At 37.5% G+C, this 14,771-nt stretch overlaps 1 protein-coding gene across 2 annotated transcripts in view; it reads right to left on the bottom strand.

Annotated features, from left to right (window-relative positions):
• DYNC1H1 (dynein cytoplasmic 1 heavy chain 1) overlaps window positions 1–14,771 on the bottom strand; it is an 89,471-nt gene that overhangs the window by 62,329 nt on the left and 12,371 nt on the right. For both annotated transcript variants that reach the window (XM_074213112.1, XM_074213113.1), the window contains exons 3-10: window positions 11,563–11,736; window positions 11,173–11,428; window positions 8,651–8,837; window positions 6,977–7,248; window positions 6,655–6,882; window positions 4,474–5,550; window positions 3,443–3,622; window positions 416–565 (exon numbers count right to left, since the gene is read on the bottom strand). In XM_074213112.1, coding sequence (XP_074069213.1) covers window positions 416–565; window positions 3,443–3,622; window positions 4,474–5,550; window positions 6,655–6,882; window positions 6,977–7,248; window positions 8,651–8,837; window positions 11,173–11,428; window positions 11,563–11,736 — 2,524 coding nt within the window. The remainder of the gene's footprint in view (window positions 1–415; window positions 566–3,442; window positions 3,623–4,473; window positions 5,551–6,654; window positions 6,883–6,976; window positions 7,249–8,650; window positions 8,838–11,172; window positions 11,429–11,562; window positions 11,737–14,771) is intronic.

Raw genomic sequence — 14,771 nt, 5'->3', positions numbered from 1 at the left:
CAGGACAGAGCCCTGTGATATCTCTACTATTCTATTCCTAATTTATCATTTTGGTTTAAAAAAAAGCTAAAATAGTGACAAAATTTCTCTGAAAAGTACTGGGCATGTCATCTACTTGTAGGATCTTTATGTTAACTTTTTTTTAGGTTTTTTTTTTTGCAAGGCAAACGGGGTTAAGTGGCTTGCCCAAGGCCACACAGCTAGGTAATTATTAAGTGTCTGAGACCAGATTCGAACCCAAGTACTCCTGACTCCAGGGCCGGTGCTTCATCCACTACACCACCTAGCCGCCCCTGTGTTAACTTCTTGAAGAATATTTGTTTCTTTGCTAAGTCAGAAGACCTGCATGAAGAACAAACTGAATGAGATTTATCAACATCAACTCAGAAGGTCCTACTTATCCTGGGATACTTACTTTAATTTTTGGCTCACCACCTGGTTTGTGGCTAACTTGAGGGGCATCTGTGTCCATGTCAACTTCAGCTTTATCATCAGCCTGTCCAAGAAGAACTTGGGTCCAAGCTCTCAGGCCAGCTTGCAAACGAACACCTAATATTCTTTCAATCTAAAGAGAAGTAAATGCTATTAAGCAAAAACAAATTTTTATCCCACCTTCTTCTTTCCACTACCCCACCTTCCAAAAAACCATCAAAAACAGACCTAGGCATTTTAGCTGTCAAAATGTGCAAAGAGGGAGGCCTTTACTGGTTTTACTGGCTGTCTTTACTTCCTCTTCTCTTCTTCATGCTTCATCCTTTTATCCAACTTCTCATCTCATCATTCAATCAAAATGACTTTCTATTAAGATCTCTTTAATTTGTATATAAAAGGTCTTTTTTCAACCTTCATTCTTACCCCACCCCTATCCCCCATCATTTTGGATTTTGTTCTTCTCTGAATTTTCACAGTATAGCTATCTCCCTGGTTTACCTCCTACCTGTCCCACCACTGATTCATCATCTATATCCTGCCCCTACCTGTGAGGGTACCCTAGCCTTATGTTCTGTGTCTTCTCTCTTTTTATACTGGCTGTCTCTGGGTAATTATATCAGCTTCCAATTATTTTGGATTATTTATCTTCTAGGCAGAACAGTCAAGTCAGTCAATGGAGACTTTTGGATCTATATATTCAATCTTCATCTCTCTCCTGAGTTCTAGACCTACATTAGACTATTCACCTTTTCAAAGTCAGCATCCCACAGAGGCAACTTAACTGCAGCATGTCTAAAACAGAAATCCAAATTCCACCCCTCTTTTTACTTTACAAGTTATTCTTCCATTCTCCCAGATTTGTCAGTCTTGGCACTAATCCCAACTCTTCAACCTATACAGCCAATCCATTACCAAACTTTGTCATTTTAAGCTCCCCAATATTTCTCAGAGCCAGCCCATTTTTACTCACACTGCCACCACCTTATTTCAGGTCCTTCTCTCTCACTAGATTAATGTAATAGCCTCCTAATTCATCTCCCTGACTCAAGCATCTGAATTGGAATTTGTTTTTAGAACATCCCATGCCCTGGGATAAGAAACTGGGGGCCAGGAAGCATTGGGTCAAACAAGATTTTTAAATTTTAAAATGTAGATGTGAAAGTCAGGACTTCTTAGGACTTGTAAATGTGTCCAAAAACTCAAAATTGAATTAGTTTTCTGTATAGCCTTGACTGAACAAAAAAGGAAAAATATGCTGAGAAAAAGGACTAATGACATGACCCTAGTCTAATGGCTGATTTCATTTAAACTTAACAACCCCTCACAAAGCTTGGTATTAAATTCTTTGCTTTTTGAACAACCTCGTCACACAAGTCTCATTTCAAATCCCTCTGAACCTATCAATAGTCTAATCCTTTTTCCCAGTCAAGCTCAAAAGTCTACAGGAAGCAGCATCATCTAACCCACATAGCTAGAGATGACCTCTTATCTTCTCTGAGATCCCCAGTCATCAGCCCTTGATCATTTATTAAGCACTTACTATTTTTGCCAGACCTTGGACTAAGTATAAAAACAAAAGCAAAAGCAATCCCTGCCCTCTAGGGGCTCACATTCTAACAGGGAGATGACATGATAGTAACTATGTATAAAACTGGAAATAATCTTGAGAAATTAGACAGTAGCATTAAGAAAGGCAGGAAAGGGCTTTCTGAAAAAGATAGGATTTTAGTTGAGACTTGAAGGAAGGCAGGAGAGTGTGGGGGATGGCCAACACATGGAGTTGGGAAATGAGAGGTCTTATGTAAGGAACAGCAAAGAGGTCAACATCACTGGAAAACAGTACACTGAAGGGAGCAAGATGTAAAAAGATTGGAAAGGTAGGATTTAAAAAAAAATTGAGCCTGGAGACAATGAGCCACTGGAGTTTACCAAATAGGAGGGTGACATGATCAGACCTGCCCTTTAGCCGAGTAGATGTACTTAGAATTGAGACAAAGATAACAACTAATAGGCTCCTGCAGTAGTTGAGGCATGGAGTAATGAAGATCTGTACCAGAATAGCAGGAGAAGGGGATTGATTATACAAGGGATTTTAGAAAGGTAGAAACAACAAAAGAATGAGAAGCTAGGAATGATGACACTTTGTATACTCTAAGTACAAATATATTTTAATTTCTATAAGTAGGATTAATTTCTACTAGACAATAAGTGCAATTTGAGAGCAGACTTGATCTTTTTCTTTATAGTCACATACACAAACAGACTTTAAAAGAATCTGTAGAATTAGAAACTGAAGGGAAGGAGTAAACTGGCTGGGGAAAGTGAGCCAAGCAGCCAAGAAGGAGGGGGGGGTCAAGGGAGGAGGAAGGGATCTCTTCCTCCCTTTTTCTATTTCACTTTGTTTTTATATTTGAAATCCTACCAAGTACATGAATTAATAAAAATCCTCTTCTAAATGGCCAATACTTCTGGAAGTAGAGTTATTTACATTATCTGCATTAATTAGTTCCATCAAATAGTTTTCTTCCTAACAACCAAAACTCAGTTTAGTGATAATGGAAATATGGATGGTTTTGATTTTGAGTTGGAGGGGAAAAAATCAACTAGTACTTTAGGCAGTAATGCCAGTCTGGGATGTAGAAAGATTGGGAGGGATATAGAAATGGAAGCAGGATACTACAGATAAAACTGCTTAATTTTACCCATACCCAACCTCTTCCTTCTTCTATAAAATGCACCCTTACAACTCAGAAACAGTATTACCTATTAGTTAACTTTGCTATAAATTACATGAGAATTTTGAAATTAGTTTTGGAATTTACCATTTCCCTCCCTGATAGACTACATTCAATTTCACAAAATACTCCAAATTTCCAATTTAGAAAATTACATTTTAGAATATAATTTAATACTAAGCTGGGCACTGCTTTTATTAGTCGTAGAAAAAGAAATTATTGCCATCTATCTCAGTAAAAAGACAAATTTATAAAGACTCCCAACTATCCCTTACCTCCATGTCAAGTTTGTTGACCCAAATGGGTAAATTGGAATAGGAATGAAGATTCAAATCGTCCACAGCTTTTTGGACTCTATTCAAAATCTCAGAGAAAGTCTTGTGATCATACATACAAGTTTCCAAGGAACGAACTTCAAGATCAATTTTTTCCTCAATAATAAGCAGATCATCCACCTGTAAAACAGTAGTATAATATTTAATTTGTTAAAATAATCTCAATTTATTCACTTTCCCCCCTAGCTACTTGAGTTATTTTATTGGAGGCTTTATAATAGGCATAGAAAAGAACCAGATGGGGGCAGTTAGCACCAGCACTGGAGTGAACCTGAGTTCAAATCTGGCCTCAGAAAATAACTACCTAGCTGTGTGACCTTGGGCAAGTCACAACCCCATTGCTTTGCAAAAAGAAAAAAGAAAAGAATCAAATACTCAAAAGAAAGTTGCTTTCAATTTCTGATGATACATGTTCTATTTCAGTGTTAGATATGTGTCAAGATATATTTCTTTTAGAACTCTTATAGTATCTTTAAACAGTTTGAGTTGTTTTTCTTCCATTGCTCAACTTTTAGCATTAAGTATTAGCTAAAACCAGTCCTAAAACACTTGAATTTGTTTTTCTTCGATAGAAATTAAGTATCAAAGTTATAAAACATTGTAGCTAGTTTATCTAATAAGATATCTAACACATCACCAGAATACATGACAAAGGGATAGGAATGTGGGTTCTTTAGTACTGTGGGACTCCCTGGTATGGAAGTTTCCCTTACCAAAATAGACAAGTACCTTTTCTGAAACTTGCGAGTCTGATAAAGTTGCCTAGAGCTTGGAAAAGTCAAGTGACTTGCCCAGGGTCATCCAGCCAGGATGTGTCAATGGTTGGGCCTAAATCTAGATTTTCCTGGCTCTAAGGCTGGCTGCCTATCCAGCATCATGTTGCCTTGTCTCTGCCTTTATACAAAATTCTATGGATTTTATGGAATAGCAATTTTTAAATTGCTTAAATTATTTTTTAAGATAAAACAAACCTTTTCTTGAAAGTTGAACACAGTCTCTGCCAGTCGCTGAACATAGGGGTCAAGTTTGTATGACTCCCACACCAAGGCAATGCCTTCTCCAATCAGAGCCTGCACTTCTTTCTTGAGGCCGGCCACCAAAAGTGAGATGGTATTGCGTTCTTCCACTTTTTCGCACGTCCGCTCGTAGGTACGGACACTTTCAATCAGAGAGATAGCAAACGGATAAAGCTGGTTTGCCTGGTGAGCCTTGTTCACAATAGCCAACGGAACCCGGAAACCAAGCCACTTGAGGTTCCGAACTTCTTTTGAAAGCGTAATGATCTCAGGAAGGAAGTTAACTTTGAGCTTAAGAACGTTTCCACTCCGGCCTCTAACCCGAGTGCTCTCAATGGTGAAAATACGACCAGAAACACCAAGGTTGCGCTGCTGCACCTTCCTCGCCCAATCATCAAATATTTCTTGGGTGTTGAGTTTCATGCGGAAGCTGTCCCCATCCTGCTTCAGCTTCTGACCTTCCACGTGGTTCTCCCAACCCTTGCCAAGGACATCTTCCACCCGCTTCATGTAGGCAGTGAGCTGTCTATCAATCTGTTTAGCCCAGATGATGGACCCAGACACCGGGGGCAGATCACGAACGTGACTCATCTTACAGGCCTGACTTTGAGGGTACTGAACCTTGAATTTGTCATGAAGAGATTCAATGTCATCCTTAACCCGCTGGATTAGCTGGGTTTGATATTCGCGAATGGCTCCGCGGATATGAGGTCTGACAAACAGGGCATTGAACCTGGAGAAGATTCTGAACATTTCGTTTGCGTTCTTGGCAGTACCAAGCTGATCCCGAAGGCGAGCAGTGATGCGGGTTTCTACTCTGTCAATTCTCTCATCATATCTCTTCATTGCAGCCTCCCAAGCTTCTGTACCTTCTTTAGAAACATCTAACCCATCAACTTCCTTAACATTCTCATAAGCAAGGTTTACTTCTTCAATAGCATTGGCATCAGCAGCATCAAAAAGAACTTCAGCTACTTTCATATCCGGGGGTTCTGGCACATCTCCTTGACTCTGTTGGGCAACAGCAGTGACCTGAAGAGGATATATGAAACAAAAATCATCTTAAAATTTTGAAGTTCACTAGGTATAGGGTATTATATGTCGTATATATTGCATAGAAAGACATTATCCATCATGTCAACAAAATAGTTCATCTTAATTCAAACATTACATAACTACAATACAAAATAATATGAAAAAAGAGTCAGTATAAATAGAAAATTCCTGTTACAATCCAGATAACTGCACAAACCTTTGTTTACAATATTTAACTTTTCATTATCCATTAGGTAAATCTGAATTTTAAAATGCAGATATAAGGTACACCCTGAAGACAGATCTTGTATTCAAGTTCTCATTGATCTGCTATGTACTAATCCCTACAGTAAGGGCTAAAAGAGATAGAGGCCCCTGCTCTATAAGGAAAACTAAAAAAAATCCCAGCTAAATATATGAAAAACATGGCCTACTTTTTTAGCATTACAAAGTAATTTTTAAAAAGTATACTAATTATAATTGCAAGCCCTTGGTATAACAGAACATCAATTAGTTAAGTATTTGACTGTTTACAAGTAGAAAGTAAAATCAATCAGGAAATACTCCCAGAAGATGAGCTTCAAAGTAGATTTTGGATTTGTGGCAAAGAATCAAGAGTTTTAGGAAATAATAATAGGAGTAGAAGGTATGGAGGCAAGGATGTACAGGTGATAGGTACCATGAAGGAATGAATGATGGTTTGAATGGAAGAAAGGTGATTCAGCGGGGGGGGGGGGGGGGGGGGGGGGGGGGGGGGGGGAAGACCACCCACCAAAAGGAGACATCTTGCAGAAGAGATGAGAAAATGTACTTCCTTCCCCTTTTGGCAGAGGTGGATGACACTGAAAGCTGTCAGACTGGATTGATATACTGGATAGATTTGCTGAATAGCCTTTTATTTATTTTTTTTGCTTTGGGGAAAAATGAAACAAGGAATGTATTTGGATCTGATTTTATTATCAAAAGAAGTTGTCAATTAAAAAAAACCTCATCTACAATTGTGTTCTAGCAACCACATTTAGTCTAGGCAAGTCATGATTATAAATGGCTGAAAAATTCCAAAACTGCTGTTTCCGATGACTCTGAGGATTAGAAACTTACTTGTGGCCTGAGCACTCGGACAATGACAGCTCTCAGCTGCTCATGCTGGCGCCTGAACTTCCTCATTTGGTCAAGGCGGGCCTGAAGTTTTCTGTGTGCAGGGTTGATCCTCCAGACCATCTTCAGGTTTTCTTCTCTCTTTCTCTTGACAATGTCTCTCAGTAGCACCTGCAGTTTCTCATACTCATCATCCCATGTCTGGAAAACTTCGAAGCATGCGACCATGACCTAAGCAACGCATAAACAAGGATGGAAATAGTTTTAAAAGAAGTTTCTTTTCTATCTCCCTGAAGTATTGTTTATCACTGGCATTTAGATGTACCTTTTCAAATTCTTCATAAGCTACATGCATGAGTTTTCTCGTTCCCAGAACTTTGAGTAGCTGAGAACTCAGGTCTCTTGAAATGGCCTCCACCAGACGCAAGGCCCTCTGAATTGGATATTTTGTATTTCTGATTTTTCTCAAGTGGGTAAAAATTGCAACCAGGGCCTGCCTTATTTTGTCAAGCTCAGTAGCAGATAGCAAATCATTCAGTGGAAAATCTTTCATCAGAGGATTATAGTCATTTACAGTTTCCAAAGCCTGTTTTAGACCTAGAGTATAAAAGAGAAAAATTAATCATTGTCTTATAACTGTTCTGTACCACTATACCAGAAGTCAGATGATCAGGGTTCAAATTCTGATTCTGAATTCAGACTCAAGTCCATGTCTCTTACTTGGCCTCTTGATTAGTCTATTCTCACAAACTATCAGTCTTCGAATTTCAGAAGATGCTATCAAGTCAAACCTATGTTTATAGTCCTGTAGACATGGAAGATTAGGAGTTTTTAGATGTTAGAATCGGGGAGAAGGAGAGGAAAAGGAATTGGAATAAATCATAAGGAGTAGATTATAAAGGATTTACTTTATTTTTTTTGTTAGCAGTGGGGTTAAGAGACTTGCCTAAGGTCACACAGCTTGGTAATTATTAAGTGTCTGAGGCCGCATTTGAACTCAGGTCTCAACTCCATGGCTGGTGCTCTATCTACTGTGCCACCTAGCTGCCTCTAATAAATCATAAGGAACCATTTTTTTCCCTTGAGTTTTCTAAATGTAGTTATCCTTATCATCTTTCTTTTATCACTCCTAGGCTTGGAATAGACTATATGGCCAAATAGATACATAAAGAAAGGAAAATGTTCAAGGAAACACAAGTTCATCAATTCTGCCAAAAATCATTAGTATAAAACACTTAAAAAAAAAAAAGACCCTTTGACCCAGCAATACCACTACTGGGTCTATACCCTGAAGAAATGAGGAAAAAGGGTAAAAACATTACTTGTACAAAAATATTTATAGCAGCCCTGTTTGTGATGGCAAAGAATTGGAAATCTAGTAAATGTCCTTCAATTGGGGAATGGTTTAGCAAACTGTGGTATATGTATGTCATGGAATACTATTGTTCTATTAGAAACCAGGAGGGACAGGATTTCAGGGAAACCTGGAAGGATTTGCATGAACTGATGCTGAGTGAGATGAGCAGAACCAGGAAAAACACTGTACACCCTAACAGCAACATGGAAGTGATGTTCAACCTTGAAGGACTTGCTCATTCCATCAGCGCAACAATTGGGAACAATTTTTGGCTGTCTGCAAAGGAGAGTACCATCTGTATCCAGATAAGGAGCTGTGGAGTTTGAACAAAGTACAAGGACTATTCCCTTTAATTCGGAAAAAAAAAAACCCAGATGTCTTATGGTTTGATCTGGTTACCTCTGAGAATTCTGTTCTCTTTAAGGATATGATTTCTCTCTCATCACACCCAATTTGGATCGAGGTACAACATGGAAACAAAGTAAAGACTGACGGAGTGCTATCTGTGGGGTGGGGGTGGGGGGAGGGAAGCAAGATTGGGGGAAAACTGTAAAACTCAATATCTTTAATAAAAATTTAAAAAAAAAGAACAATTAAAACATGTCAATCATCCTTGTTTAGATTTTAGCACATTTTTTTTACCTGTATCTGTATCAAAGCTGACAGTTGCATGAAATCGTTTGCCATGCTTCAAGATATCCAGAGTTAAAAGAACCTCAGGGCTTTCACGCTTTTCCTGAATACGGTACAAGGCCCGTTCCAAGTTTAGCCAAAAACTTATTTCCTGTAAGGCAGTTCCTGAAGCTGGATCTCGGTCTAGTTTAGTCACCTTTAAAGACAAATAACACATTAATTAAAAAAAAAAATACCAAGCACACAATATAGCAGACACTGTAGGTACTAGGGATACAAAGACAAAAATCAAACAGTACTTGCTCTCTAAGAGGGAAGACAATATGTACAAAATGTACAAATAAGTAGAAACAAAATATAACAGCTAAGGTTTTTTTTAATGGTATTTAAAATCTAAATCTATGCACTAAAAAAAAACCCAATCTTATTCTTCAAATTGGTTGAATTTACTGGGAGTGAAAATTGTTTTACTTGGAAATAAAAATTAGAGAAACTGAAATGAAAAGTATCTCTGACTAGGTCCTGTGTTATTTAACATTTTCATTAATTACTTGGGTAAAGACATGGATGGATATTATTCAAATTTCCAAAGAATACAAAACCAGGAGGGATAGCTAGCACAGCAAATGACAAAGTCAAGATCCAAAAAAGATAATGACAAGCTTGAACATTGGGATGACTATAATTAAGATGAAATTTAACAGGGAAATGTGTGAAATGAAATGAATTACAAGTATGAGACAAAAAAGTCTTTGTTAAAAGCAGTTTTAAAGGGAAAAAACTTAATAAATTTATTAAAAGAAAAAAAAGAGGGGTGGCTAGGTGGCACAGGGATAGAGCACTGGCCCTGGAATCAGGAGTACCTGAGTTCAAATCCAGACTCAGACAATTAATAATTACCTAGCTGTGTGGCCTTGGGCAAGCCACTTAACCCCATTTGCCTTGCAAAAACCCAAAAAACAAACAAACAAATAAATAAATGAGCTAATAAATAAATAAATAAATGTCTGTTTGGGGGTGGCTAGGTGGCACAGGGATAGAGCATCGGCCCTGGAGTCAGGAGTACCTGAGTTCAAATCCCGTCTCAGACACTTAATAATTACCTAGCTGTGTGGCCTTGGGCAAGCCACTTAACCCCATTTGCCTTGCAAAAACCCAAAAATAAACAAACAAACAAATAAATAAATAGATAGATAGATACATAAATCTCTATTTTGGGGTGGCTAGGTGGCACAGGGATAGAGCACCGGCTCTGGAGTCAGGAGTACCTGAGTTCAAATCCCGTCTCAGACACTTAATAATTACCTAGCTATGTGGCCTTGAGTAAGTCACTTAACCCCATTCCCTTGCAAAAAGAAAAAAAAGAAAAAAGAAAACTGAGCATTTTAGTGAATTGCAAGTATAATCCAAGTCAACGGTATGATAGAGAAGCCAAAAAAAGCAGTGTCCTTGGGTCATAGAGAGAGGAAAATAAGATCCTTTATACCTCTAACTCTATGTGTTCCTATGAATGAGGATTTATACTTCCACTACACTATACCCTAATTAAACTACATCTGCAATATTATGTTCAGTTCTAGGCATCATTTTAGGAAGGACACTAATATGCTGGAAAAGTACTTAGAGGAGAGCATCTAAGACAGGTGGTACAAGGGATAGAGAGTACCTACTAGCTGTGTGACTCTGGGTAAGTCATTCCTGTTTGCCTCAGTTTTTTAATCTATAGAGTAGAACCTATTTCCTAGAGTGGTTGTGTGATAATAATGATGAAGAAGCATGTTATATATACCAGAGAACTGGTTAAAGGAACTAGGGATATTTAGTCTAGAGATGAGAAGCCTCAAAGCTGTCAAAGGAGTTGTCATCAAGTGTTTAAAAGGTTGTCCTGTGAAAAAAGATTAGTTTTGTTGACTGATTCCAAAGGAGAAAAAAGCAGGAGCAAAGGATAGAAGTGGAAAAGAGGCAAAGTTGGATTTGATGTTCTAGAAAAGCTTCCTAAAAACTGTGTGTAAAGCTATTCAAAAGTGGAATGAGCAACCTCAGGAGGTTCTTCGATCTGCAAGCCTGCAAATGGCCTCAATTCTAGTCAAAAGGTCAATGAGAAGCTAGATGACCCTTTGACTCACCTACTGAAGTAAGGACTCTCTGAATGTGTGTTCAACTAGTTGGAAGTTCCTTCCAATTCTGAAATCCCAAGTCCCTATTGGTTATCACTTTTTTTCTTTTCTTTTTTTGCAAGGCAATGGGATAAAATGACTTGCCAAAGGTCACACAGCTAGGTAGTTATTAAGTGTCTGAGGTCGAGGTTATCACTTTTTAAATAATTTCCAACTGTATCCCTAAACATTCAAACCAGTCATTGCTTACCTTAATATTTCAAATATTAACCACCAAATTCACCCTAAGTAACAGCATTAATATTTTCTTTTGGAGAAAGGTGTAAGAGAAAAATGTGGGCCTTTACTCCCATGAAGATATCAAATTATATTTTGCAGAGTAAAAGTTTTAGGTACTCATTCCCGCCTTCTTACTTTCTGAATTTCTCGTATCCAACGGTTGACTCCAGACTGCAGTTGATTTAGAAAAGTTGGATCTTCAACCTTATCCCCAAAGTCTGTAACCTTTGGCTTTTCTCCACGTTCATAACATTGTTTCGCAACATTTGTAATAATTGGATGAATTGGTAAGCTAATTTCTGGAATTTCAATATTCTGCTGTAAATGAAGAAGCCCCATCTCAAGTTCAGCAATCTTTTTCTCAACTGAAGGAGCCATTTTATCACCATCCCTGAAAAGATAGGAAATGTGTTAAAACCAAAACCTGTGGAAAGTCTATCAGTAGCTTATATAATTTTCTGCCGCTTTTACTTAACATGTAACAATCTTAGCAGTTTCAAACAAACAAAAGATTTTTTTTTTTACCTATCTGCCTTGCCAGATTCTCTGATGTAGGACTTAAAAAATGGAGCCACTGCATTGCTAATGAAAGAATGCAATGTTTCATATGGAGAATCTTCACTCAATGTCAGAACTCGAAGCTGGGAAGATACTGGTTTGTCTGCATCAATTACTGGAGTACGTTTAATGAATGCAAGACTGAAAAGGAAATAGGAAAAAAAACATTTATTTTATCATGTTTCAATTCAGCTAAACATAACACCCATTTCCAGTAAACAAATCCTCAAAACATTTGAACAAACAATTCTCAAAATAAGAAATACAAGCTACCAACAACCACATGCTCTAAATCATGATTAAAAAGAGAAATGCAAATTAAAACTCTTAGGTTTAAACACATACCCATCAGATTAGCAAAGTTAACAACAAAAATGAAAAATGACAGCTGTTAGAGGGGATGTAGAACAAGCATAGTAATGCACTGTTCATGGGCTGAAAAATGGGTCAACTATTTCAGAAAGCAATTACCATCTATGCAAAAAAAGTTAGTAAATTGTATACATTCTCTGATGAAGTGACACAAGTTGGCATATATTCCTAAGAGATCAAAGCATAACAGAAAGGATCCATACACATAAAAATATTAACTGTTGCAGAGTTAAGAAGGAAGAATGAGAAGAATAATTTATACAATGACAACAGTATCATAAAGAAAAACAACTTCGAAAGACTTAAGAACTCTAAACAATGCACTGATCAAATATGACTACAGAAGAATGAAGGATTCATGTTTACTCCATCTTAACAGAAATACAATTGTGTAGAGATATAGAATGAAACATATTTTTGGATGGAGCTAACATGTGAATGTAGTATGTGGATTTGTTTTCTTTGACCATTTTTATTTGTTACAAAAGAGGACTTTTGTTGCCAAGGGGGGAAAGGAAATTAAGGGATAAAGGATTGGTGACTGATGCCATAAATGTTTTTAAAAAGAAACAAAGAAAAGGATGTTAAGAAAACAATTAAAAATCCTCAGAAAAGAGAAGGAAGTGAAAATACAAAAAGAAAAGAAGGAAAATACAAAAAAAAGCACTTCTGATTAAACTGTGCTAAATTTAATATATAATTTAAAAAATCATAGAGATCAGCCAATACAATTCTTTTTCAGTTAAGTATGAAAATTTCATGCTTTTAGGTGTTTACAATTAAAAAAAAAGTTTAGGGGAAGCTAGGTGGTGCAGTGGAAAGAGCACCAGCCCTGGAATCAGGAGTACTTGAGTTCAAATCCAGCCTCAGACAATTAATAATTACCTAGCTGTGTGGCCTTGGGCAAGCCACTTAACCCCACTGCCTTGCAAAAACAAAACAAAACAAAATAAAACCAAAAGTAAAAACTTAAAAAAAAGTTTAAAAAGTTAAACATTATAACTCAACTAAAAAGATTAATACTGAGCTATCTCATCAGAAAGGCATGTACTTTGAATTTCCTCTATTAAAAGGTGATGGATTTCCTTAATTAAACCCCTCCCTACTCTCCTCTATGACTAATAGCAATTAGTTAACACACAGTAGACCAGAATTATCCATCTACTGTGTGGCCATGAAACAGAACCAAGTTAAGACTGCCACATGTGTGTCTTAAACCATCACTACTGGAATTTTCGATTGTCAGTTGGGTAGCACAGTGAATACAGCACTAGACCAAGAGTCAGTAAGTCCTGAATTCAAATCCAGTCTCAGACACTAACTGATTCAGTTTCTTTGTAAAATGGGGATAACAATGGTACCTCCTTCTCAAGGTTGTTATGTAGATGAAATGAGTTGATATATGTAACATGCTTGGTCTGGGTGCCTGGTATTTCATAGTGACTTCAAAAATGCTACTCTCATAATTATTATCACTAGCTTTTAAAGCAATTTATTTAACCCATCACTTCAATTTGAATCATGAATTTATAATAAGAAGAACCAAATATATCCTTGTTAAGCATACCAATTTCAAGGATGCCCTGAAGATCACCAATAAACAGAAAATACTGAGAATGAAAACTGACTTTCTCAGGTCCCAGGCCAGCATCTGCATTTTATTCCAAGGATTCGATGCTATGTCAATGTATAATCATTTAGGCTAGTACTAAATAATAAAACCTAGAAAATCAGTTTTGCACAAAAAAATCTTGCTATTATTACCTGTTGTTTTCATCTTTTTTTTTTAGTTTTTTTTTTTTTTGCAAGGCAATGGGGTTAAGTGGCTTGCCCAAGGTCACACAGCTAGGTAATTAATAAGTGTCTGAGACTGGATTTGAACTCGGGTACTCCTGACTCCAGGGCCAGTGCTCTATCCACTGTGCCACCTAGTCACCCCTGTTGTATTCATCTTAAGGTATAAATGTGACTATCAATAGTTACTTTCTTTCCCCTAAGTGAAGTGAACTTTTAGCATTAAACTGAACAGCACTATCCCATCTACAACTAGACAATGGGTGGAAAAGTCAGTTAAGCCATAGCAAACTAGTTACCCCAAAGGAGAGAAAAGGAGGTAATATAAGTAAAGTAGAGATCATCTCCAGTATCACAGCCTGAGACCCCCTACCCAAGACCCCCACATCCATGAGTCTCAAGAGCACCCTCCCAAAGCCACTGGTCATACTTGCAAGGCCAACCCCATCCACAGTCATCTAGAGGAGCAACCCCAGCAGAGACATAGATCCAGAAAATACTTCTACCAACATTGCTGCTTTTACTTTCTCAGCATCCACAGCTACTAAAGAAGTGGAAAAAAGGTATTCAGTCCAAATTCTTTGGTATTATTACATTGTTCAACATTAGAGCAGGATGTAGTTTAATTAACTGAAATGAAACTAAAGATATTTCCTCTACACTCCAGTCACAGTGTATTACCGTCCAGACCACCAAGTCTTACCATCTTCCTTGCCATTATAGCTTCTAGAATGCCATGGTTTTCCAGACCATATGTGATATTTCCCCATTAGAAAGAATACAGTGAATGGGTCTACTACAAATTTATGTCACAGAATCTTAATTAGGCCTTCACTGTGACAGGCAATTCTTTTACCCATTCTAACAATCAACTTGCTTTCCAAAACTCTTCTAAAGTTTTTCATCCCTCTTCAACCTTTTATGGCTCACCCTCTCAGCTGAGATCCTGTCTCCTATTTCACTGAAAAAAAAACTGCACCTATTCCCAAAGCTCTCTCTTCTCCTCTCCA

Source organism: Macrotis lagotis, chromosome 1 (genome assembly GCF_037893015.1).
Source record: "Macrotis lagotis isolate mMagLag1 chromosome 1, bilby.v1.9.chrom.fasta, whole genome shotgun sequence".
NCBI classification, from domain to species: domain Eukaryota; kingdom Metazoa; phylum Chordata; class Mammalia; order Peramelemorphia; family Peramelidae; genus Macrotis; species Macrotis lagotis.
The sequence above is the reverse complement of the archived record's forward strand: the minus strand, read 5'-3'. Positions and strand labels throughout refer to the sequence as shown.